The following is a 25,491-nucleotide window of genomic DNA, read 5'->3' as shown; positions in this document are numbered from 1 at the left end:
ATGTGAGCAAAGAAGAAGAAAAGCAGTGTCTATTGTTGGCTGAAAGCTCCGTGCCATCCTGAACCGACTAGTTTATCTTAGCATCTGGACTATTAGATCAAATACTTAGCAGGTGCTCAATGAATGTTTCTTGAGTAGAAATTTGCTATCAGTGTGTTGGTACCTTCCTTTCTCCTCGATGATGAGTTAATTCATTCACCAGACCTGGCTTTGTTCTACTCGACTAGTCAGGATGCACATGGTTGTTAGGTAGAAACCCAAATCGAGCCTACTAAGCAATGGGAGAGTTTATTGGCTTGTGACACAAGAGTGTTTGTTCCAGGCACATTTGTATCCAGGAGCACAAACCAGGACTTGACCTCTCTCATGATACTGATGTGTACATATGTGCATACAGGTGTATCATTGCTCATTTCTCAAATCAGCTTTCTTTTGTGTTGGCTCCATTTTTAGGCAGGCTGTCCCCTTGGAGCAGCAAGATGGTGACCAGCAGTTTCATGCTTCCCTCATAACAGCAGAAGAAATTCTCTTACCCGCAGTTCAAATCCAAATTCCAGAACTGAGTGCTATAGTGGTGTTTTAGTTCAATTACTGTGCCATTCTTGAGTCACATGTCTGTCCCCCTAGAACTAGCGGTCCATTCATCCCATCCAAACAACATAGACCTAGTGGAGAAGGAGGAGTCACCTGAGGTAAATATGGGTTCAGTTACCAAAGTGAAGAAATGTGGCCATTTCCCAAGACATTTTAAAAATATTTGTCCTTAAGAGCCTTCAGAGACAGAATGAACAATAGAAGAAATGCAGTCTCTCCAACCATTAATTGGGGAAAACGAATCAGGGCAGACAAAAAATAACAGATGTCCACTATGAATACATTGTACCATTTCCAAAAATCAAATCCATCCTCAAAGGACAAATTTTGTCACCATTAAGGATGTTCAAAAGAACATTCTCCCCTGAGGGGAAGTCTAAAAGTGTTTCCAGACCAATCACGTCACTAGACTAAGCATACAAGTTCTCTGAGGGCTCGGATGAAGGGGCCAATGCTCATTTATATGTAAGAGTTCTGTCATGTGGAGAAGCCTAATCACTCACATTAATCTGCAGTCACACTTCATACATCTTCCATGCTGATGAATCGTTGCTATGAAAGTGAGTTAGGAAATTTCCTCTGGTCTATTTCTGGTGGGCCCTGGCTTTCATTATCAGTGGCTGCTAACACTACTTAATAGAAAAGTTGATGCCACCAATTGAAAACAGTTGTGGCAAAACTGGACAGTCCATAGCCTGGGTACTTTATTTGCCCTTACTTATGGCTGAGCACCTTACAAGCTTAAGAATGGCTCCACGCCAACCCATGAGTTGTGACATAAAATGATTTTGGAAACAGTTTATTCTGGCAATCCATGGTGTTTCTTCCAGATATTCCCATGTTTCCATGTAGTGATTTGTTAGTTTATGTCTGGAAGTGAACAGGCTGTACTTAGTGCAAGCCGGTTTTTGTAGGGAAGTCTTGAAAACACAGGTGACCCAAAGAAATACCAGACCACCAGGAGAGTTGAAAAGTCAACCTGAAGCCATAATGAACTAAAACTAAAAAATGGAAGTGATTTTGCCCTTTCAGTTAATCTTCTCTCAAATGACCTGGGAATTTTGTCTTACTTATTTATTCACTGTGGCTACTTAGATTTTTAAAAATGTTTTTTGGGTTTTTTTTTTTGGCCACGAGGCCACGAAAGCAAATAAATCCAAAAGATGGGAGAGGAGAGTTCAATTCTCCTAAAGGTTGAAATGGATTATTTTATCTTAAATGATGACTCATATCAATATTTTTGTTAAAGATGAGGTCACTAACATTGTGAATTAGAGTAAGACAATCATACTGCCTTTCATCCAGAGCACTCTAACTGGGAATATGTTCGCCATGCCTTTTATTTTCTTCATGGGAATCCAAGGACAGTAGCTCCTTGCCCATTTTACCAGTCGTCTGTGAAAAGCCAAGGGGGCTCAGCTCTCACTCTGCTGAAAAGAGGCTTCAGTAGGCTATGTCTCGCCACAAGGGCAACTTCGTCCCAGGCATTGCAGGTGTCACAAACGTTGACAGTAGGATTGGCAGGGTCTAAAATGAACGGCCTAAAACAAAACAAAACACAAAACTATCCACATCTGAACTCAGTTTTGATTTGTTGTATAGTGAGAAAAGGGGATGTCAGAGTTAAAGAAGGAAGGTGGTTAAGAAAAGGACTCTTGGAAGGGTGGAAGCAAGTCCACTGAGGGCTAATACCCATCAGGAGACAGCATCTTGCTTCTGCCCCCCCAACCCCCACCCAACTCCGATGCCCTCTCATTTTTCCTCTTCACCTCTGGAGGCATTTCCTCCCCGCTTTCCTGTCTTCAGTGTCCTCCCCATTTGCCATGTGTATCCACATTTGATTCATTCTACTCAAATTACTTGTAATTCACACTTGAGAATTAAAGTTCTTTGAGAAGTAATCAAAGGGAATTGACTTTGTGCTAATTAAGGCCTTCTCATTTACAGTGAATCACAATCAAACTGTCTTTGCTCCAGACTTTTCTTTCTGGATGGCAAACATGCTTCTTCTATCCTAAGAGCATAGAAAAAGATAAATAGTTACCTTGTGTGTTTCTGGTTCACCTTTACAAAAATGGGGAACTTGGGATGGTAGTGTCTGTGCCAAACAACATCGATTTCTGCATATCGAACCAGAAGCTTGAGGACTGCCCTCATTCCCTGCACCAGGCTGAAGAGCAGCGGCTTTCCCGCCAGCTCCCAGATGTGAATGGTGAGGAGCTCCACTGTGTAAGAGGAGGGAAGTCTCCGGAACCTAGACACACAGGATGAAGGGTTGTCTACTTCCCTTAACCCAGAAAATGAAGACAGATTTATTCAGGTAGGAGATAAATTTCAGCCCAATAGACAATTTGCAGAAGAAGAAATTCTATTTTCAATCTCACTACATATCAAACAATAATTTTCCACCCCTCAGATTGGCAAAATATAAAGAACTATAATATCCAACATGAGTGAGTTTGTGAGAAAATAGACACTCACAGTCTATTGGTGAGAAGGTAAATTAATACAGTCTTTTTGTAAATTAATACAGTCAACTCTATACAAATTTGGTATGTTCCTTCCCGTTCATCAGCATTTTCCACTCTATTTCTTCTGTAGAGAATGTGGCTAGTCTGACTTGAGCACACAATGAATTTTGAAGACTTATATTTTAGAAAAGGGAAAATATTCATTAATAATTTTTATATTGATTGCATGTTGAAATGATAACATTTTTGACATAGTGGGCTAAATATATTATTAAAATTAATTTCATCTATTACATTTTACCCTTCTAGATATTGCTACCAGAATATCTAATACTGCATATGTGGTTTGTATTTGAATCTCACATTTTATTTGTCTTGTATGATTGCACTGTGCTGTACAGTCATTAAAAGAAGGTAGATCGCTAAGATCTCTAGGTACAGATATAAAAAGATATAGATTAAATGAAAAACAATTTTCATAGTGATACATAAAGTGCAAACCCATTTGTTCTTTGTTTTTTAAAAACTAAGCATACATAAAAAACAAATTTGGCAAAATATGTCCTAAATGTTGTTAGGGAGGTGGGAATTTGGGGTAAAGAAGGAAAATTTTTATACATTAATCTTTTAAATTGCAGTTTATGTACATCAGGGAAAAAGAAAATAAAAATTAAAGCTGAGGGTTAAAACAAACTCATGGGAGAAAAAATAAACCAAATCAGATAGTTTCAGGATTTCATGTTGGTTGATATCCAAATGTGTATTTTTGTTGCCTCGGCATTCATTAGCCATAGCAATCTCTTTTGAGGATATGTTGCAAAATCAAGCAGTTTTTTCCCTAACAGAATGAAAATATTTTCGTACTATCGCTATTGGTCATTTGTTTTTACTTAAGTAAATAAAATAGGAAAAACTAAAAGTGGACAAAATTTTTTGTCCCAGTAATGAAATAGCACACCAGATTTCAGCTGATCAATAATTCAGTTCTTGCTATACTCCCTTAGGGGTTGACAACAACAAACACCAGACTTCAAATCCATCTCCAATTGAACCAGCTAATACTCCCATGTGCCAAAAGAAAGCCATGGTTGAAAACCACTCAAGCAGGAGATGCTCTTCATATTCCATGAGAGTAAATGTAGGGGGGAGAAAGACATTTTACAGCGTGTTTACATGGGTAGTTACATACCTCTGACACATGTCCATACTATCTTATGTCCTATTTGAGCCCCTTGACATTGTTTCATTTAACCCTTTCCACATGTTACATGCTCCCAAATTTGTCTTGAATAATATTTCATCATATTTGTGTGCAAGTTTGTTTGCTCTTCAGGAGCATTTATGTTGTTTCTAGTTTTCCTTATCTTAGGCAGCACAATTCTGACCATATTTACATGAATTCCTTTTTTAAATGTGATTTATTTTCTCCAAGGTTGGTCCTCTAGGTATTTCTTAATTCTTTTTCTAAACCTTTATTTTTAGTACTCTTTTTTTATGACATTTTTAATATAAATGGCCTCAACTCTTTTTTTGAAATCAAGTAATAAATAAACAATTTTTTTACTTTTTACTATCACTTTTTTTATATAAGGGAATTACCTTGACAAATGGTTTGAATATTTTAAAATCCTAACACATAATAAATATTTAATACAACATTACCAGATTACTTTCCCAAAATAGAAAACCAATTACCATATCATAACATATGTGATCCAATTTCCCCACAATACCACCCTTTTTTAAGTCTTACAATTATTGTTCTGCTATATTAATAGATAAGTTTCTTTTTCCAGACCTATAAATGCTCTCCATCAAAAAAAAAAAAAAAGTGTTAGATTTCAAAACCAGGGCTGTCATCTGACCAAGGATCTACTTAGACAAGAAGCTTTATTTCTTTGTTCTTCTATCTTTAATAATAATTTTTACTCAACCAAATGAGAAAAAAACATATAGAATGTGTAGAGATATTTAGATACAGGAGATAATTATACAGAAGTAATACGTGTTTTTGCAAAGTGACTAATATTTTCAATGGTAAACAGAAAAATATACAAAGAATAGGGTGTGGAATTCAGATGAACAAATCAAGAGCATTAGCAACTTTATGCAAAGACAAGACATATTCCTTGTAGAAAGTGCTGTATATAAATATGTTATAGTAAATCCCCTGTCTCTGCTATTTCTGCCAAATGGAGAATTCATTTCTACTTCTTTACCAAAAGTTTATCTTAAAATCCTCAAAGGAGTCACTGAGTCTCCCTTACATCCCTTCATCATAAGTTAGAGCCTGTTCCTACCAAAGGCAAGGGAAGATACAAGAACATGCACCTGCAACTCTTGAGGACCCACCTTCTCTGAAAGACAGCTCTGCCTTTGATAGAACCAGCTACAGAGGAAGGAACAATTGAGGCTTCAAAGAGTAAACGTCCCATTCAAATTGTTCTAGTAGTTTCCCTTTCCTTTTTCCTGTGCCTTCCTTCTTTGCACCAATCCATCTGGTTATGCCACTGAATTTTTTTTTCAAAGATTTTATTTATTTATTCATGAGAGAAAGAGAGGCAGAGGGAGAAGCAGGCTCCCCAATGCGGGACTTGGTCCCAGGACCCTGGGATCATGACCTGAGCCGAAGGCAGACGCTTAACCATCTGAGCCACCCAGGCGTCCTGGCCACTGAATATTTTTGTTTCTGTTCTTTGGTTCCTACCAAACCATTATGTTGTTTTGAAATAATGTAATACAGATGTTCCATATTCTGCACAGCCCTTTCTCTCTCTTTCTCTCTCCACATATTCCCTCTCCTCTGCCTACCAAGGAAAGAGGTAGGGCCTGGAAGTGTAAAAGAAAGGAACATGAAAAGAGGAAGGCTCACTTGGTGCCCATGTGCTGGTACATACTTATTTTCCTCCGTGGACCTGGCAAATGATGTCTTGAACCAGTGTATCATTAAACGAGTGAGCTCCTTCACCCTTGCCACAGACGCCTTGACAAAATCCACTTGGTATGGCAAGAGGGCCAAGGCACACAGCTGCGCCATGTCCCTGTCATCACAGAGGTACAGTTTGCGGTAAAGGTGAAGTTTTAAACCTGTTCACACCAAGGAACAAAGACTATTGTGAGTATTTGCTCCCTCCTCTCCTTTCCTGGTTTCCCCTGATACAAATGAGCTATATTACTCTGATTAATTAGACCTTGGTCATTCAAAACCAGTTTTTTTTTTCTTTTTAGGAATGTTGTTCTAGTTTATCCAAGTCATTCAAAGAGAAAGCTTCAACATCACGATGCCAGAGCAGTTCAAATGAGCAAACTCTGGTACGAGCAACTCTGATGAGGCTGATTTTCTGTCTATTTGCAGAGGAAGTTTATTTCCCAGAAGCATATTTCATTACCTTATGCAAATATCATCTACAATAAGCTAAATGTCATCAGGCTCTCTCAACAATAACCTATATAATCCCCCTTGTTTAATATCTAAATTGTCCCTATTTGTATACATACTTGCAGAAGAGATTCTACTACCTGGACTCTTGAGGGAATTTATTATATTTATAAAGGTAGAGATGACTTTAAAGATGCATTTAAGTCAAATTTAAAACAAATAATCCATTTCAGTTAGTGATAGACTAAAGAGGGAGGAAAACTAGATTAAATGGCAAGAATGATCAAATAATCATCTATAGCTTAATACTACAACTCAGGTTGTGCTTATTCTACTTGTATGAATATAAATGTTTAGTATCTTTGATCGTAATCTATTCAAATTTTCCCAATTCAACACAATTAGAAGTTCTAATATGAATTTATTTTGGACAGCCCTTATATTTACCTATCCTTCTGCCCGACTAAATTGTCACACAATGACACGCTTGTTAATTGTGGCAAATTTCGAATCTACAGTACATATATTAAAGTTAACTCGGGCCAGGAATTTTATTTTACTTATAAAATACATTTTTACAAAAATAATACTTATATGCCTTGATCTGGATTCCTAATTTCAAGCATATCTGTACAGTCTTTTCATACTGGTCCAGCTGTTGAGGGACAAATCAGAGATATAATAGTAGGTTGATTATCAACAGATTAGAGAGTAAAATCAAATTCCATAAGTGAATAGAGTTATATATGGCGAATATTATAACAAACATATTCTAGTCCCAAACTTCCCAAGCAACAATTATTAGAACTATTTTAGAAAAAAAACAAAGACCTTTCAGTTTTACTGGGAGGCTCTCTGCCTTTCTTAGCAATCAGACTCGGACAGAAACTCAGATTTATGATGATAAAAATAAAAGAAACAATAATTTAACTCAAATTTTGGTATTCAGTAGGTATGTCAGGTATTTGATGACCTACTCTAGCTGATAAAATGTCAGGGATTATCTCCTCAAAGCCACTACTATATCAACATTTCCCCTCCTTCAAAGTTCTTCACTGGTAGGAACCCAAGTTAGGGGTCTCTAACTTATTTTTGAGGCTTATGATTTTTTGTTTCTTCTCTGTGTGACTTAGGTGAGTCTTTATTTTATCGTCGTCATATCATCTCCATCACTTGTAAAGCAGGAATACTTAGCTCCCTTGCTTTGAATCAAATACTATTCTAAGTGCTTTATAATTATTAACACATTTACTCTTTGACATCCCTGAGATACAGGAACTACTATTCTCTCCAGCTTACAAATGAGAAAGTAGAGTCCAAGAGGTTAAGTAGGTTGCCCAAAGTCAGGATGGCTGGGAAATTAAGCCATCTGTTGTCACCTTACTGCCCTCTATTGCAGGTTAGATCTGAGCCCAAATGCTTCCTAACTGATGGCTAATTCAGGGGTTCTCAGACTTTAATGACTACAAGAATCATGTGGGAATCTTTTGAAATGCAGTTTCTCATTTAGTAGGTCTGGGATGGAGCCCAAGATTCTGTATTTCTAGCACATTCCCAAGTGACGCTAGTAGTGCTGATCTGAGAATCCTATCTGGAGCAGGAATGTTATCAGTCATGGTCTTGTCAGATCTCAGGGCTCTGGGCTGCACTGTGGCACACGGGCCATGCTATTTTAGCACATATGTAAGATGTGCAGGGAATAACATCAAGATGCCTGTGAAGATTTGAGGTGATCATCTGAGTCTTGCTCTGACAATTATTAGTGACATATAGTTGCCCACTAAAATTCCTTGGAATCCTAGGACTTGTCTGAGTTGCTGGACTGTTGTTGTCCTATAAAACCTACTCCCCATCCTCAGTGGAGAGAAGCAGGGCTACCTAATAATTTCAAGCTTTTTCAATTCATTTCACACAGCTGTGCTCAAGAACTTAGGGGACTTAGAAGCCAATGTAAAACTATGCTTCTGCTCCTCTGGGAGACATTTTCACTTGAGAGCTACTGATATAGCCTCAAGTCCTCAAGACAATTACCCAGGAGCTGCTGTTGGCTAACAATTGTGCTTTTGAAGTCTGCACACAAGAGAAAGAAAACATTTGCACAAATACGAGAGCTTTATGAGCCTATGGTAAGACTTAAGGAGATGGAATTATATTTTTTAAAAAATAACTATTCATTGTACTAAGCATTTTGCTACATGATTTCAAATTAAATCTCGTATTTTAATTCTTGCAACTATCTGTTTTATAGATGAAAAAAATGAGAGTTTTACATGACTTACCCAAGGTCTCATAGATAATATGAAATAGATCTAGGATTTGGCTGCAAGCCCAGGGTGTTCTCTCCATTATAAAACTTGGATGTTGTATCAGACTACACAGGTCCTAGACAGTCTGAAGGACCTGGACTTACATCCCAGCGCTTGCACGTACTGGCTACATAACTGTGGGTAAATTGCTTACATTTTCTAAGGCTCAATATTTTAAATATTCAAACTGGAGATAGTAGCTTTCTTTTAGGGTTTTTTTTTTTTTTTTTTTTGCAAGTCAAATGAGATCATTTAATCAGATTACCTTTAGGGCAATGAGAATTATGTATGGCATATAATGGGTGCTGGATACATCACATCATTTCAAAAAGAAAAAAAAATCTGACAGGATCAGCAAGATTATCAGAGCCAAGAGGACTTAATAAAACTGTAGGATACCCTAAGAGTCCACACTCCCTTTCCCAGGACCCTATCTTATTTCATAGTTCCCCATACTTTTGTCTTATTACAGATGATGTTATATTAAAATGACTGTTTTATGTGTCTGATTTCTCCTCCAGACTATAAACCCCCTCACATCTTATTCATGTTTGCATCCCCAGTGCTAATAGTTCCTAGAAGGTGTCAAGCATGGAATATATGTGTATTAACAAATTATAGCACAACAGAAGAGAATTTGAATATGAGCAGCACACTGTCCAACAGTACTGATAAGTAAGAGAACTACATCAAGAAAGTCAACATGTTCCTCTGGAGTCTGGCTGAGAGGGTAGGACCAATGTTATGTTTATTCATTCCCTTTATTCCATAAATAGTTATTGAATAATAAAGTGCCAGGCACAAAGACAAAGCTTATGCTCACAGAGCTCAAAACACTGTTGGAAGCCAAACCCGTGCACAGTGACAATGCAAGAGGATCGTGCTGCGGCAGTGATACAAGGAGAAAGGAGAAAAGCAGAAGAGGCAGGTCTAGGAAGGATTAGAGAAGGACGCTGAACTGACGCTGAGCTGAGTCTTGAAAGGTAAGCGGAAACTTCAAGGCAGGGTGTAGGGTGAGGCAGGTTAAGAAAAGTGTATCATTGGGGGTGCCTGGCTGGCTCAGTCGGGAGAGCTTATGACTCTTGATCTCAGGGTCATGAGTTCGAGAGCCTAACATTGGGTAGAGAGTTTATGTAAATAAATGGAAAAAAAAAAGAAGAAAAGTGTATCAGTGGAAACAGTGTGCAAGAGAGACAGGAGAAAGCGTAGAGCTTTAGGGAAAAACAGATACTTCAGGATCACTGGGCTCATGAAACTCTCCTCTACAAAATGTGAGCTCCAAAAGAACAAAAATCTTGATCTATCTAATCCATTTTAAGTATTTACATGGTAGATATTCCACAAATAATAGTCCAATGAGATAAATAAATGAGATCAATTAAAATGTTTGATACATACTGCTAAGCTATGGGAAGATCACTGGTCATGTATTGGCTCATGGCAGTTTCATATCTGCCTATTGCTGCAAAGAGAATATATATATATATATATATATTTTTTTTTTTTTTTCAAGTCAAGCAGAAGACTAGATTCAACTTCCAAGTTCTCTGGAGAATGTATTTACATCTACATAAATCACTTAGTCATTTGGTCTCTGCTTGGGCTACTATAACAAAATACCACAGACCAGATGGCTTAAACAACAGGAATGTACTTTTTCACAGTTCTGGAGGCTGAGAAATCCAAGGTCAAGGAACCATTTGGTTCCTGGTGATAGACCTCTTCGTGGCTTGCAGTTGGCTGCCTTCTTGCTGTCACATGGCCCAGAGAGGAAGTTCTGGGGTCTCCTTCTCTTCTTCTGAGGGCACTAATCCCACCAAGGGGGCCCTAGCCCCATGACCTCATCGAAATCTGATTACATCCCAAAGGCCTCTCCTCATAATACCATCACACTGGGGGTTAGGGCTTTGACATGTGAATCTGGAGGGGTGCACAACAGGTCCTTCATCTTCTTGCCTAATGGAGATACTTTATCCCCCCTCTTTATACGTATGACTAAATTTTATACATCATATCTCATTCCAGATACCACGTCTTAGGGATAAAAATAGCATCACAATGGCCATAACAATGTCATTCTATGACTCTGTCCTTCTTATTTCCCATTTCTTGAAGGAGTTCCCTCAGATTTCTCCCCCATCTAAGATGCGCCCATTAACTAGCTCACATGTGCTTGCAGACCCTTTCTTTCTATACCGCATGCTATTTGCTATCACCACCTTATCCCCATCTCCTGTGCAGTGCCATGTCTTCTGCGGCTGCTGTTACTGAAGGCATTGATGGTCCTACCAAAAACAGTATTGCCATCGGGGTGGTCATGCTTGCCAAAGGCACAACTGCTTCTGCCAGTACCAGGAAAGTAAGAGCATCAAGGAGAGAGGCCTGTTATTGCCTCCTCTTCAGTCAGAGTGAGGGTGCCTCTCGGCTGCTCAGGCACCTCTGGACGCCTTCCCCGCTCACACAGTAACCCCAGAGCCGCCCTCTGCCACCCAGGCTGCAAAGCCAGGCTGACCTGAGCTCTGGCTGCCACAGCAGACAGCCAGGAAACAGCTCTTCTGCTTTTCACTCACACTTTTTGGAAATCTTTTTCCAAGAGACAGGGGCATGCGTCCACTGGTGCTGAGTATTAAGCACCTCTCTCTTTAACACTGATCTGTTGAGTTTGGGTCCATGTTGTGTTTCTAACCCATCTTTCCCACTGGAGGAGACTCATTTACCCTCCTGAGTCCACCAGATGGTGGCTGAATCCTGGTGCAAACTCAGCTTAGGCTCAAGTAGGGATTCCTGCGCTCTTTCTCTACTCCCTCATACTGGACAAATAGTCAATCCTTGATCAAACTTTTCAAATTAAAAACTGGCGGCATAGAGATGCATGGTTTTTACGTGCTATAAAAAAGAAAAAGGGCTCCTAAAAACACTCCATATTCCAGTTCTACTGCAAGCAGGCTGGTTGCCTAAGCCTCGTTCAATACTGCGTCCAGATATAGTCAGTCATCTATAAGTACAACCTGAAAAAGCAGCCATTTTAAGGCTTCCCGTGAAACAAGAAAAATACATCTTACCTGTGGAGGGGGCAGGCCCCAGGACGTCACAGTAGGCCATGATCTCAAAGGAATGCCTGTGAAGACCTTCTGTACATATAAAATTGAATCTTAAAGACAAGGGTGCTCTCTTTCCCATTAGGATCCTTAAAAAAGGAACATGACATGTCATGAGAAATAATAGAGAAAGAAGGAAACACAAGATGATGTTCAATCATCCTTCCCCTTACTCTAGCCCTGCTACTCCCTTGGATATTTCTTGAACGTTCCAGAAATGGTCCCTCCTCAGGGTCTTTGCAATTGCTGTTCCTATACCTAGAAGGTATACCTCATCGAAGATGATCCATGTGGCTCCAGTCCTGGCTTTATTCAGGTGTCTGCTGCACCAGTTGGCCCTTCCTGGCCACCCTTTAAAACAAGAACTCCCTCCCTGTTCCCTGCCCCCTTCCCCTGCTTTATGTTTCTTCATAGCATTTAGTTACCACTTGGCATTATATTATTTGCTTATTTCTCTCACTATGGGGTGTTAGTTGAACAAAGGCAGGAGCTGTGTATGTTTTGTTCACTGCCCTGTCCCTAGTATCTGGCACATAGTAGGTGATTAACAAGTAACTATTAAACGAATTATCATCTGCATATGGATTGGGGCACTAGATATTACTAATCATGAATATGATGAAGTAAAATATTTTAAAAGAAATCAGACTTCTACTTCTGGATATAATGGAGTAGTTTAGAGAAGACTGGTGCTCATTAAGAACAACCAGAAGATTAGATTTTTAAAAACCATGCGTAAGCATATTTGAGAGGCACCAGGGATTTGATGAAGCTGGAGAGGCTGAAGTCCCGTGAGGGTGGGGACAGCAGAGCATGGAGAGGTGGACAGATACTCTGCTGCTTTCTTTCTGGGGACATAACACTGACCTGGGGAATAGACAAGAGACTGAAAACATGGATTTTGTTTGGGCAAAGAGAGGCTGCTGGGATTGAAGAAACCAGCAGAACCCTGCCGAGCTCATGGGGCTGACACAATGTTAAGAGACTTGGAGGCCACAATCCTGATGAAAAGGGAAGGGTGGAGAGTTGAACCTGAAATATGACCTCTTCCCTCCAAACATCTGCTGAATTCTGAAGATGCTTGAGACAAGTATGGTTAAAGAAACAAAGCAGGACCTCTTGAAGAACTGAATGGGATTGTTGACAGTCTTGCCTTGCCGGGGTTAGACAACATGGATTAGGGTTCAGTCTCAAGGGCTGAGGAGACAAGGACTAGGGAGAAGTCCCTGGTGACATACTAGGTTGTAACAATGGTCCATCAACTTGGCCACACATTAGAAGCACCTGGGGATCCTTAAAAAAAAAAAACCAATGCTCTCGCCTTCACACATGTTTTTTTAATGGGTATGAAGAGTGACGTGGGTAATCAGCTCTCACTCTATCCATCTGGTGAAGAAAGAAAGCGTAAACCCTCTTTGGAAAAAGAACATCAGCTAAAGCATCTAAGATTTTTTATGCATGGTGTCCTGGCTTTAATCTTTAAAAATCACCAGAAATTCCAAGAGACAGGGCTATGGGAGACATGGCCATAGGTATGTGAAGCTTACTGGTGTGGATACCAGAGAGTTTGAATGAATTATTAGATCTACTGAGGAGTTCAGAGTTCTGGAATGGGTCAAGGTTAATGAGGATGTCAGTACTATCTTAGGCTACCCTGCATACACCTTACAGTCCAAGGAGTATCCCAAAAGATTTTTGCTAATATTAGTAGAAATGAGGCATGGGTCATAGCAGTGCCTGCCCATGAGCCCTCAGGTGATATTATTTGCCACTTCCTGTTCTTGTCAGCCCAGTCCCTGAACACGTCTTGTCTTGTCCATGTCTTATTAGGACAAATACCACGTCCTGTGATGTGGCTCTAAAAGCCTTAAGATGCTCTGCCTGGATGATACAACGAAACAGAGAGTCCTGTTTTCAAGACCTCTAAATCAAAGCAATAAGAGATAATGAGGAGAAGTCCCCATTATAACCATAACCATTAGAAGCGTGACACATATTTTATAGCCGTGTCTCCTTAAAATCTGAGAGTAAGTTTTCCTATTGTGGTTTTTTAATAATAAACACACTGATGTGTAAAGAGAGGAGTACAGTTCCTCTGGCTTGTAAATGATTTCCAGTACCTTGGGCTTATTGGGCAAGTCTCCTGAGATTTCATTCACAAGCAGGGCCCAGCAAATGACTGACACAGAAGAGTTGTTGTTACCAGTAGGTTAAGGCATACGCTAGTTTCAAAGGAAAAGTGCTGGGTTTTTTTTTTCTCACACCCATCTCTCAAGATAGAGTAACTGAATAGCTTTAAAAATAACTGCAACAAACAATATATCACCAAATCCAGGCATCAACTGAAACAAACTCTACTCTCTCAGTGGGTGGGAGTCAAAACCAACTGTCAGACACACGTATCTGCTTCTTTTCCTGTTTAATTTAATTTTCCCTTCAAATGAATTGTGGTATGGTCTTGGTTGCTCTGAGTAGTGCAGAAGAAAGCCCAAAAACGCCTGCTGTGTACAGATCTCAGCACAGGACAACACCTTGGACAAGCTGCCTCCTTCCCTGCCTTCACGTTCCTTCCTCAGTTTGCCTCAAAGCCCCATTCCTCAGCAAATACGCTCCTTTTCAGCCACCGGAACCATTCAGCAAAACAAAGTGTAGGATAAAATAGATCCTGGGCTGAATTAAAACAATTAGTCCCTGGAAAAATCACTCGGGGGAAGAGAAAATGAATAGGCACTTAACAGGTAAAGGAAAGACGGTGGTTACCTGGGAATTCAGTTCAACTTTAAAGGGTTTCAATTAAATTATTTAATGAGTTGAAAGAATAGAAGGAACACAGATGAGAAAATGAGTTTGCTTGGTTTTAGTCAGGAACAATTAGAGCAAATGAACCAAGGTTTTCAGGGCTGTTATTTTTCATGGGTTTTACTTCAAAACTCATTCTGGAAATCCCTCAAGGACTGTTTTTCTCCAGGAGGAAGGGCACCTGAGATATGGAGGAGGGGAGAAAGCTTTAGGGAGAGTGCGTCCATAAGGTTCTTTGAAGTTGGGTGGGCAAGGAGTATAGAAAAAGGACCTAACAATGAAAACCAAATATTTTGATTCCAAATAAGGTCACCATGGGAAGGGTATAGCTTAACTCTTATTTTTAATGTGTCTTTAGAGTACATTAACATTCTGTTTTGATAAATAATAATAACAATGGTGTAATGTACCCTACAGTTTACAAATTTAATGGGGAAAACTTGGAAGAAGCAATGGATAAATGGAAAACACATTCTCCCCTTTCTCCTTTTTGTTTTCTTTTGTCTTAAAGGTGGTCTTTCTCCATCCAAAATGTAATCGTATGTGAAACTCCATCATTTCCCTTTCTGCCTTTCCAACCCAATGGACTTCATTATAGTCACCATGATGCCATTCATCTGACGTCTTTTGCTAACTACCACAATTTAGTAGGTGTTTGGTATTCCTGAAGGTAGTGTTCTTCAATAAAAGACACATTCAAGCTACTTCTCTATACTCAGTGGAAGCAAGGGCTTCGTAATGAATCTATTATTTAAATTAAGAAACAGTCCTAGGGCCCTGTTTTAAAACATTGATCTTATTTTCACATTTAAGTGGCACCTAGTTTGGTCTATTTTTCTCAGTAAAAAATGTTTTCTTCATTTTACAACACAGATATTTGCATTTTTCTTCATCCACAATTCACTAGACTGAAAAAAATAACAGGACATGTAAAAATGAAATAGAAAAATAAATAACATGTAAAGGCTTTTTCATTTCTTTCTTTTTCTCTTTTTGGAATTTACCAAAACACACACACACACACACACACACACACACACACACACACTCACACACACAACCCAGGCCTGATTAGTTCAACATTTGGAGCAAAGAGGAGACATTGTGTGTAATGTCAGCAAAGCCACATCAGCAAGAGACCCCGGGATACCGCTGAAGGGAATGTTTATCAGACAAATGTGTCTCAAAGATTCTTGGTACTTGGAGGCACCTTTCCCACCCCTTCCTGTTTGCATTCCTCAGAGTCAGATTTCAGCTAAGGGGATGGAAATTAAATAAAGGTGCATTGGAGAAGACATAATTAGTCCTTAAATCACAGGCTCTCAAATTCATGAACTTTCATTGAAAGTGTAGCTAGAAGTCTTTAAAAAAAATGCCTCTGGGGCAATCTCTCCGTTTCCTCCCAAGAATTTAATGTTAACGTACACAAATAATTATTACTCAATAATGCCCTTTTGTGACAAGCTAAGAGTTTCCCTTAGCTGACTTTTCCACCTGTGGAATAAAAGAATTCACAGTAACACCTTCATCCAGACCTGTTTCCATGAGAAGTTTGCTTCAAGTTTTCTCTCAGAGCATCCAACCCTTCTCTCAGTTGTTTCTTGCAATGGTTCACATTAGCAAACACATCACTGAACAACACGATGTCAATCTCAGAGCATCCTTGGGTATCAGTCCCCTTTACATAAGAACCACCCTGTGAGACAAAGGATATAATGTGGGTAAAACCAAACTAACCTTGAGGGAAGAATGGATTTCAAGTCATAGCATTTTAGGGTCAATTAACATTGTGGAATAGCTTAAATATGTGAGTTGAACCCCCTGGTCCAACTTGACAGAAAAAAGAAAAAGACGGGAGAAAGAGAAAGTAATCTATCATGGTCTACTGAGAACGGAGCCTCGCCTATGAAAAAGAAAGTATACTCTGCACAAAAAGCCTGAAAATCCTTGTGAAGATTTACAGCCACAAGTTCTCAGACTCTTTCTGCTTAGAAGCCACTGGCCTGGAAGGAATCTACAGGGGCAGGAATCAAATTCACCACTGTACAGCCCAAAGCTCACCATGGCAGTCCTCAGTGAACACCCAGACAGGCGGCTCCAGCCCTAAGTGCCCTAACACACACCCGACCCATGAGAGTCCAAACCAGAAGTGACTGCCCTTCCTGGTGGATGTCATTTGCTATGCTTCTAAATAGATCTCGAATGATTTTCCATAAAGTGTTCTGTAATTATAGTTAATGAGAATTTACTTCAGATCTCTTGCTAAATGTAATTTTATAAAAGTCAAAACGTTAAGTAATCAACAGCACACCGTTGCCTTCTTTAGCACTCAAGGAGAACTTTAGGTTGCCAGTTCCTGAAAGAATCTCTTTGTCAACGACACACAGTGACAATGCTTTTTCACGACAATACAAAGCATTCCAAAGCTTGGCTCCAAAGTCGTTCTGTATCTGCTAGTCGTGAGGACTAGCTCAGATGGGTGCCCCGTGCCACACTGTCTCTCCCCCACCCTAACTCCGTTCTTAACACAGTTCTCACTAGTGCAACTCATTTATGAAAACTGTTCCCCATTAGAAATCATAGTGACAAGGGAATATGAGAAATGGAGTTTTTAGCAGCCTTAACCTGAGAGTTCTCAATACACTAATGTGTACTGTCAATCTCCAAGAATGGAATAAAGGGCACAACAATTCTGCTACTTAATCCATCAGTGGCCCTTGTTTTGAGTAAGCACCATGCAGGACCCGAATCAAACACTGGCTTCCGATTTCCAGCTCTGTGCCCACACCTTACTCTATAGAAGAATATACATTGTTTCATAGTCAGGGTTTTGCCATAGGTATCTTAAAGAAGAATTTAATCACACTCATAAATCATATTTGCTATTGAGTTACATTAAAAAAATCACTTTTGCTTTTATATAAATGTATGGCTTAAAGACGATTTGATAACGATTATATGTGCATTTGGGGGGCATCTTTTAAAATTCTTTATTTTTTTAAGTAATGTCTACACCCTTTGTGGGCTCAGACTCACGACCCCGAGATTAAGAGTCTCCTACTCCAACTACTGAGCCAGCCAGGCACCCCTATGTGTGCATTTTTAAATGAAGGAGTAGAAAAATTATCGTGAATAAAAGGCCCTCAGAACTGCCCTATATTTTTTCTCTAAACACTGATTCGAGAGTATGCACTGATGGTACTAATGTTACCAATAATAATAACAATAGGGAGGAAACCATACCATCCCTGTTATTGGGATCCCTTTCCTGTTTTCAGGCCATTTTTCTTCAAGGAAATTTTCCGTGCTCTGCGGACAGCCATTCCTGGACACACGGAGTTGTCTTTAAGTTGACAGGGAGCCCATCAGCGCAGCACCTAATTACTTCCACAGGCAGACTGCTCGGCCATGAAGCAGGGCCCTGGGGGACAGGCTCAGCTCCTTTGCCTGAAAGCCCCTTAAGCATTTACAAATATCAGTCAAGTGTGAGCCAGTTCCTTGGCCCTGCCAATGTAAAGGCACTTTCATCCCTTGGGCAAAAACTGCCAACCTTAATGGGCTCCAGCTGTCGCATGGTTGAGGGCCTGCTCCACCAGCCTGAAGCCTACCCTGGCATTTCAAAGGGCTCCTTGCAGGCCGTGTCACCCCATGCAGGAGGCAACACTGGCCTTTGAACATGTGCCCTTGCCCAGTTGATGTGCATTACCTCCAGGAGAGAAGAATGGCTTCCGTAGGGCTGTGTGGCCTGGCCAGAGGGCCGGGGGCTCAGATTACCTGGATCACTCGGGTGGCCGGCACCGGAAAGCAAGCCTGGATCCGCATGAGCAGGGCCCCGATCTCAGCCACACAGGCAGCGCTCAGAAGACCTGAGGCTGGGCGGATATTTTCATCTGCAAATCTCTGTAGCTCTTGGGGACTCTGACACTCCAACATATTATGAGGTGAAAATCCTATAGACATTTGGGCTACATAGAGAAATAATCAGTATTTGATATTCACTGCACAGAAATAGATGTGTGGCTAAGGCAAGAATCTAATTTTATATGCAAATTACATCTAGTTAATCACCAGGACTACCTAGTTGTAAGTCCCTCTAGACTTAGCTGACATTTAACCCTAGGTCTCTAGAGAGAAATGGCTGAATTTCTTAGGAAAAAATATACCGCCGGTCTTATATGAGGAAAAAGAAACCTTTGCTCCAATTGACTAAATCACTTTAAGTTTCTAAATGAAAAACATATATGTTAACAAGTTTCAACAGAATGATCCCAGGGTACAGAATTCCAAGTTAAACCATCTATTAAAAGTCTGAAATTGTCAGCCTACAGGCCATAGTCTGCCCACAAAATGTTTGGTTTGGCCTGCAGGGTGTTTTCAAAAAAGGAAAAACTGAGCCAACATCTAGAAATCAGGAGATAGTACATTATTTTTAAAGAGGGACATCATAGGTGTGTGTTTGTTTTGAGCCAGAAGAGCTGACAAGACTGACCCCACCCTTCACAAGAAGGAAGTGAATAACTGAGTAACTAGGTTCAGTGAAAGGGGCATGTGAACTAAACCGACAATAGATAGATTCACAGGAGAAGAGGCATACACATTTTACCGATGTTAACATTTTTTTTTAATATGAACAGGGTTCTTTACAGAAAAGAAGTGAAAACTCAAAGTAGCAGTGAGACCTGGGGGCTTGTATACCACTTATACAAAGTACAATAAATTGTGGACAAGTGACTAGACAAAGGGAAGGGAGTTTGGGGCTTCTAAGGGCAATAAATTGTGGGAAAGTGACTAGGAAATATAGAGGGGGAACTAATGGAAGGTAAAAGTTATTAAGGTTTGTTTATAAAGATTCATGTGCCATCTCTAGGTCTCCAGTGATAAAGGCTACTCTCCTGGTCCCAGTACAGGGGAGAGGGAGAATTGCTGGCTTGCTTTTAGGCAGGGAGAGCAGAGTGTTTCACTTACTGTGTCCCAACTGCCTCACCTCCAAATAATCAATACACCAAATTGGCATAATTTGGGGTGGCACATGCTGAGCCCCTCCAACAGCAAAGAAACTTTCATAATTTCTGCACTGGATAGACTAGGGGGAAAAAAAATCCCTGAGTATCTGCAATCACAAGGTGGCCCTCATTCAGTTTTATACAACTAATTCATATTAGCACTGAGAATTAATATTAGATTAGCCTCTGGCCAGAGGAGAGCTCAAGTGCCTTAAAGAATTCACTAATACTCTCTGGGAATGAACTTTTGACTGGACTTTCCTCCTCAAGCATGTAAGGAACATTCACAAGAATTGAATATATATACTCAGCTACCGATAAAACTCAGCACATGCCAGAGAACTAATATCCCACAGATTACATTCTCTGGCCACTGTGCAATTAAATGAGAAGCCAGTAACAAAATAACTAAAAATACTCCATACTTTAAGAAATTTTAAGAACCACAGACCTTAAATAAACCACCAATCACAGAAGAAATCATAATGGAAATCAGAACATACTGAGAACTAATTAGTAACACAAAACTTTGTATCAACGCTCAAGGGATACAGAGCCCCTAGTGTAAGCTTTATCAACTAAGCCAAGTTAACAGATAGTTGGTTTTTTTTTTCTTTTGACATTTTTATTCTTTTGCTTGAAACATAACATCCAATTTATATACTACTCTCTTTAGGGAAAGTTCATCAAAAAAAATGATTACTTTTCAGTGACATCTCTGTATCCAGAATCAATTATTACTTCCTGGAAAAATTTTTATTTTTTAGAAGACTTTCATAGAACAGCGGTCACCAGTTAGTTTAGAGGACAGAGCACACATAGGAGAGCATAGATCTTAGTTTTGTGGTTATTTTTGATATGGACATACCATAACCTGACTCCCACTTGAATTCCTGACACGGTTCCACTTTTGACTGCAAGCCCATAGAATTGTGCTGTATTGTCTCTGTGAATGATACCTTGGTTTCCCAGCTTCTTCCTCAAATTTGGCTTTGCAAAATTATTCTCCGTCCCTGCCACCCCAAGAGCGTGTAGTTCCAAGCTGCATCCTGGTTCCATCCTCTCCATTCTCTATTTCCTAAAGCCTTGCGCTGAGGGAAAACCAAAATCTGGTTTCTATGTTGCATAAATATGCACAGAGGGGAAGAGCCAGGCATCCTGTTTACCTCTCTTACTGACTGTGAAGGAATGCTCTTGTATTTCATGGTTCTCCCGACTAAGGACTGTTCCAAAGCGCCTTGAACACATCCTACAGGTTTTTGATATTTCTGTAGCCATATGCCTTATATTCCTTTCTTCTAGATTTTCCCAGCTGAGCTTGTGTGTCTCCATGGTTGCCCTCTCCTGTACAGACTGAGAAAAGTAAACATATAACATAGGAATTACAAGAGCTATTTGAAAGTTCTCCTCATCTTCATTTGGCTTCTCACTAAACGCTTCTAATCATGAGCAGAGGGATTCTCATTCTGTTTCCAAAACACAGCAAAGCCCATTCGTTCTTTGGATATAGATAGAACACTGCGGTAGGTTCATAAATGAACCATGAGAACCATGGTGCTGGAAAAAAGACACATTTTTTTTTTTTAATGGGGATGGGTTAGCCGGTGATGGGTATTAAAGAGGGTACATATTGCATGGAGCACTGGGTGTTATATGCAAACAATGAATCATGGAACACTACATCAAAAAATAAATAAAGAAATAAATAAAAAGCACTAGGTTTTGTTTTATAAAATCAGAAGAATGACATCCTGGCTCTTTTTCTGACGTTTACTATTTGGAAGCTTTGGGCAAATCATTTCACCTAACTGGGTCTCTGCTCCCTCATGTGTGAAAGGGGGAGGAGGAGGGAGGGAGGTACATTCAGGTAGCTCTAAGGTTACATTGAAAGTAAAAATTCTGGGGCTGTGAGACTCCTATCACGTCACAAGCATTTGGGAATAATGATTATGACCACAACACTTGCACCCCGTGAAATCTGCCGAGCGTCACCAAGGAACGGCAGCCCCGGGAGGGGGACCCTTGCTAGCGGGCTCCCACACACAGTCATGTGCTTCCCTGCTGCGTCCCACCACCTGGCCTATGGCCAGGTTCTGATATTTAGTCTCCTGTCCATAAATCTCCATTAGGGGAATGAAAAACCAAATAAAAAGCAGGGGTGTTTTCCCCACTTGTACCTCACTGTGATCGTGCAGTCTCTCCCTCAGGACTTCGTGGCCACATTCTTCGCAGTGAACTTTTCCAAAATGCTTCTGTCGAAGGTGATACCTCAGAGCCTTGCAGCTGACAAAATCTCTCCCACAGCACTCACATTTATAGCATTTCAGAGCCCACATCCTTTCCCAATGAAGTATTAGATGTAGATCCTACTGATGACAAAAACAAAAAGCATAAGCCCTTTGAAGAAAATCTAGCCCCTCACAGTTCACTAGAACAGAGATGTTACTTCTAGTGTGCTAATTTGGGCTTGGTCCCATGAATGTCTTCTAAGAAATTTCTCCCTCACTAAAATCAAACACAGTACCTTATTTAGATGAGCTGTTTGTAAACTTGGGCTTATAAACAGTAAGGAGGCTGTAACATCAGTAAAACCCAATGCAAAATCATGTCTAGGTATATATGCACATTCTTCTAGAAAGGATTTCAAGTGAATCTGTGGCCCAAAAGACGTTAGTAGCTGCTGCTTTAGTTATAATCTTTACTCAAGGACTCTCCAAGAGCCATTGTCTCTTCAATTTTTACCACCCCACGAACTCCCATATTTGAGAAAGTTATCATGAGTAATGATTTATACATGTCTTTTTAATCACTCCCTGGATTTCTAAAAGTAGTTAAAAACAAATAAAAAGCAGGGTGGGGGGATGGGTTAGCCTGGTTAAAAAAAAAAAAGATAAAAAGCAGAAGTTTGTACCAAGAGACACAGTCAGGAAGATGTTGGCGATTCCAGTCTCCAGCGGGCTGCCCCTGAAACTGTTTGTTTTTCTGGTTGCCAAGCAACTCTGCCTGGCGTTTGTAAAGCTAGTCCTGAAGCTTAGAGCTCCTTCCTCAGAGGTTAGAATTCTGGGATTTATAGTTACCAGTGTCTTAGCAATTGATTAGATCCAACTTTTCTTATTTTTGTAAAGATTTGCTTATTTATTTTAGAGAAGCAGGGGGAGGGATAGAGAGAGGAGAGAAAGAGTCTCAAGCAGACTTCCCTCTGAGCATGGAGCCCAACACAGGGCTTGATCCCAGGACCCTGAGATCAGGACCTGAGCCAAAATCAAGCATCGGCTACTCAACTGACTGAGCCACCCAGGCACCCCAAGATGCAACTTTTCTAACTGTACTCATAAATTATTTTGCATTTGCTCCTGTAATAAATTAATACAAACGTCAGTGGCTTAAACACACAAAATTATTATCTGACAGTTCTGTAGGCCAGAAGTCTGAAAGAGGTCTCACAGGCTAAAATCTAAGCATTGGCAAGGCTGAGTTCCTTTCTGTAGGCTCTGGGTAAGAGCCACTAGCTTGCTTTTTTCTCAGCTTCTAGAGTCAACCCACATTCCTTGGCTGGTGGCTCCCTTTCTCCATCTTCAAATGCAGCAAAAGTGAGTGGAGTCCTGCTCACATCACATCGTTCTGATCTATCTCCCTTTTCCACTTTTAAGGACCCTTGCCACTCCATTGTGCCCAACCAGATAACCCAGGATAGTATCCCAATTTTAACGTCAGCTACTTAAGGCTACCTGCAAATTTAATTCTCCTTTGCCATATAAGGTAACAAAGTAAAAACTTCCTAAGATTAGGACCTGGACCTTTGGGGGACCATTTTGTGCCTACTACATTGTAGTTCTGAACTTCAATTGGAAGCAGAAATGAATCCAAAATGTATCTGTATAAAATGAAAGAGAGGCAGACTGATTCCCCTCCTTGCAAAAACGCCCGGGCTTAAATGGTTTTGGAGTCTTTGTCCCACAAATTGAGAGCTGCCGAGTATGTGTACTTCTCACTGAGGTTCAGTACAGCTCACCAACTACAGGTCCTATCACATTAGGAGATGTGAAAACAATTTAGTGGGTTGTGACTCATGCTTAAAAAAAAATCAAATAAGACAAAACTAGAGAATACTGAACATACTGAAGGTAAATAGTGATTTGTGAAACACTTGTTACAGCTAAACATATGCTTATTTGTACTGGGTTGCAGGGTGAAAAGCATTTTAAAAAATTGCAATTACACTACTTAGTTCATTTCATATCTTCTCGGTGAGCAGAAGTTCCATCTCTTGTTTTATTTCCCTTAATCCCCCATCCTCCACTTTCATTTACCTCCTTGTCGCCCAATAGGCAACCATTATAATGTGTTAAATGTGTTATCTTGTTTTGTCATATATATGTTTTTGTAAAATATTCTTTACTCTGGGTTCATGTTTTTTATAATTTACATAAAATGAAACTAAAAAGATACTATCTATACTCTGGTCCATTGCTTTCATTGCTACAGAGTAATCCATGGTGATATCTACCATATTTGCTGTATATCTTTCTCAGGGTAGAAGTAAAAAAGTCTGAAAGCCACTGGTCTAGTGAGAACACCCAGGATTCATTGGAGACCTTTTAGAATAACACTGGAAGTATTCATCCAAGTTACATGTCTAAAATGTCTGTTTAGTCTTCCTGTTCCCAGCCGTTATGATCTATGGATGTCACTGTTCCCAAACTTGGTCCCGCAGGAGGACACAAATTGATACATACCATAAACAGGAGAGTCCTTTATGCACTGATGCAGAGAGTTGTGGGATTTTTAAACTGAAATACTCTCTTGCTGCCCTCTCCCCTTGCCCTCCATCATTTTAATGGACAAGTATTTTAAGGATAGTTTGGTTGCAAGGAATAGAGACCCACTGAACATAAAATGGAATTTATCGAAAGGGTTTCAGGGATCTTGGAAAATCCAAGAGCGGGAAGTAAACCCAGACCTCAAGACCATCTATATCCTTACCAAATTGCCTAAAACAAGGTGAAAGTTCAATAAACTTTGGTCCAGTAAATGGATGAAGGTGGGTAGAGGAAGGAACTGGAAAATATTCAGGAGAAGAGACAGGAGCTCCCACTGATTCTAGGTTTGGCTCTGTAGTTCTGCATCTCTGCTTACATATGTCTGCTTCCTTTGTCTTCTTCTGCATGGATATGTACACTTGCTCCACAGTGGCACCCTTGTAGGGTGACAAGCTACCCAGTTTGCCTGGAACTGTGGGGGTTCTTGTGATGCAAGACGTTCAGTCTTAAAACCAGGAAAGTTCAGGCAGGCAAACCAGAAGGAGTTGGTCACCCTACCATTGCATCAGAGTATGCCTTAAAAATCAGCTTCATAAATCCAGCCAATCCCTGTGAATTGATGGATTGAGTTCCTCCAAGCCCCAGTGTTGTGAAGTTTGATTGGATCTACCCAAATTGTGATTCATTTCCCCTACACCAGGTGTTCATTCCTGGGCCAATCAATCTTGACAGCTACAGTGAAGGGGGTAGGCAGATACATAACTCTTCCATAAGCCTATGGACCAACTTGGCCAAGAAAGGGTGTTGAGGCAATGCTGGGCATTTGTAGTTCACAGATAGGACCTAGTACATCACTCAGATTCCCAGCATAAACTCTCCATCCAGGATCAGAAGAATGAAAGAATGGTAACAGTGGAATTATTAGACTTTCTCAATGAGATCTCTCTCCTCCCACCTTTCACTTAGGGTAATGTTTCCAAGATTCATCCATGTTGTAGCATGTAACATTACTTCATTCATTTTTATTCTGATGAGTAAAAAAACTACTCTGTTGAATGGATATACCACTTTTCTTATTAAT

At 40.1% G+C, this 25,491-nt stretch overlaps 1 protein-coding gene across 1 annotated transcript; it reads right to left on the bottom strand.

The window, feature by feature from the left end:
* Window positions 1-1,978: 1,978 nt before the first annotated feature.
* LOC114200068 (2'-5'-oligoadenylate synthase 1-like) lies at window positions 1,979-22,001 on the bottom strand. The gene is made up of 8 exons (XM_028092056.1): window positions 21,828-22,001; window positions 20,817-21,003; window positions 18,422-18,612; window positions 16,183-16,343; window positions 11,813-11,937; window positions 5,963-6,152; window positions 2,639-2,848; window positions 1,979-2,135 (listed from the first exon to the last, which is right to left on the bottom strand). The coding sequence occupies exons 1-8, from the start codon at window positions 21,984-21,986 to the stop codon at window positions 1,979-1,981; spliced, it is 1,380 nt and encodes a 459-aa protein (XP_027947857.1). The 5' UTR covers window positions 21,987-22,001.
* Window positions 22,002-25,491: the final 3,490 nt, after the last annotated feature.

This window comes from Eumetopias jubatus, unplaced genomic scaffold, assembly GCF_037043125.1.
Source record: "Eumetopias jubatus isolate StellerSeaLion01/CBP00866 unplaced genomic scaffold, mEumJub1_p1.0 scaffold_5, whole genome shotgun sequence".
Classification (NCBI taxonomy): domain Eukaryota; kingdom Metazoa; phylum Chordata; class Mammalia; order Carnivora; family Otariidae; genus Eumetopias; species Eumetopias jubatus.
This window is presented reverse-complemented; position numbering and strand designations above follow the sequence as displayed.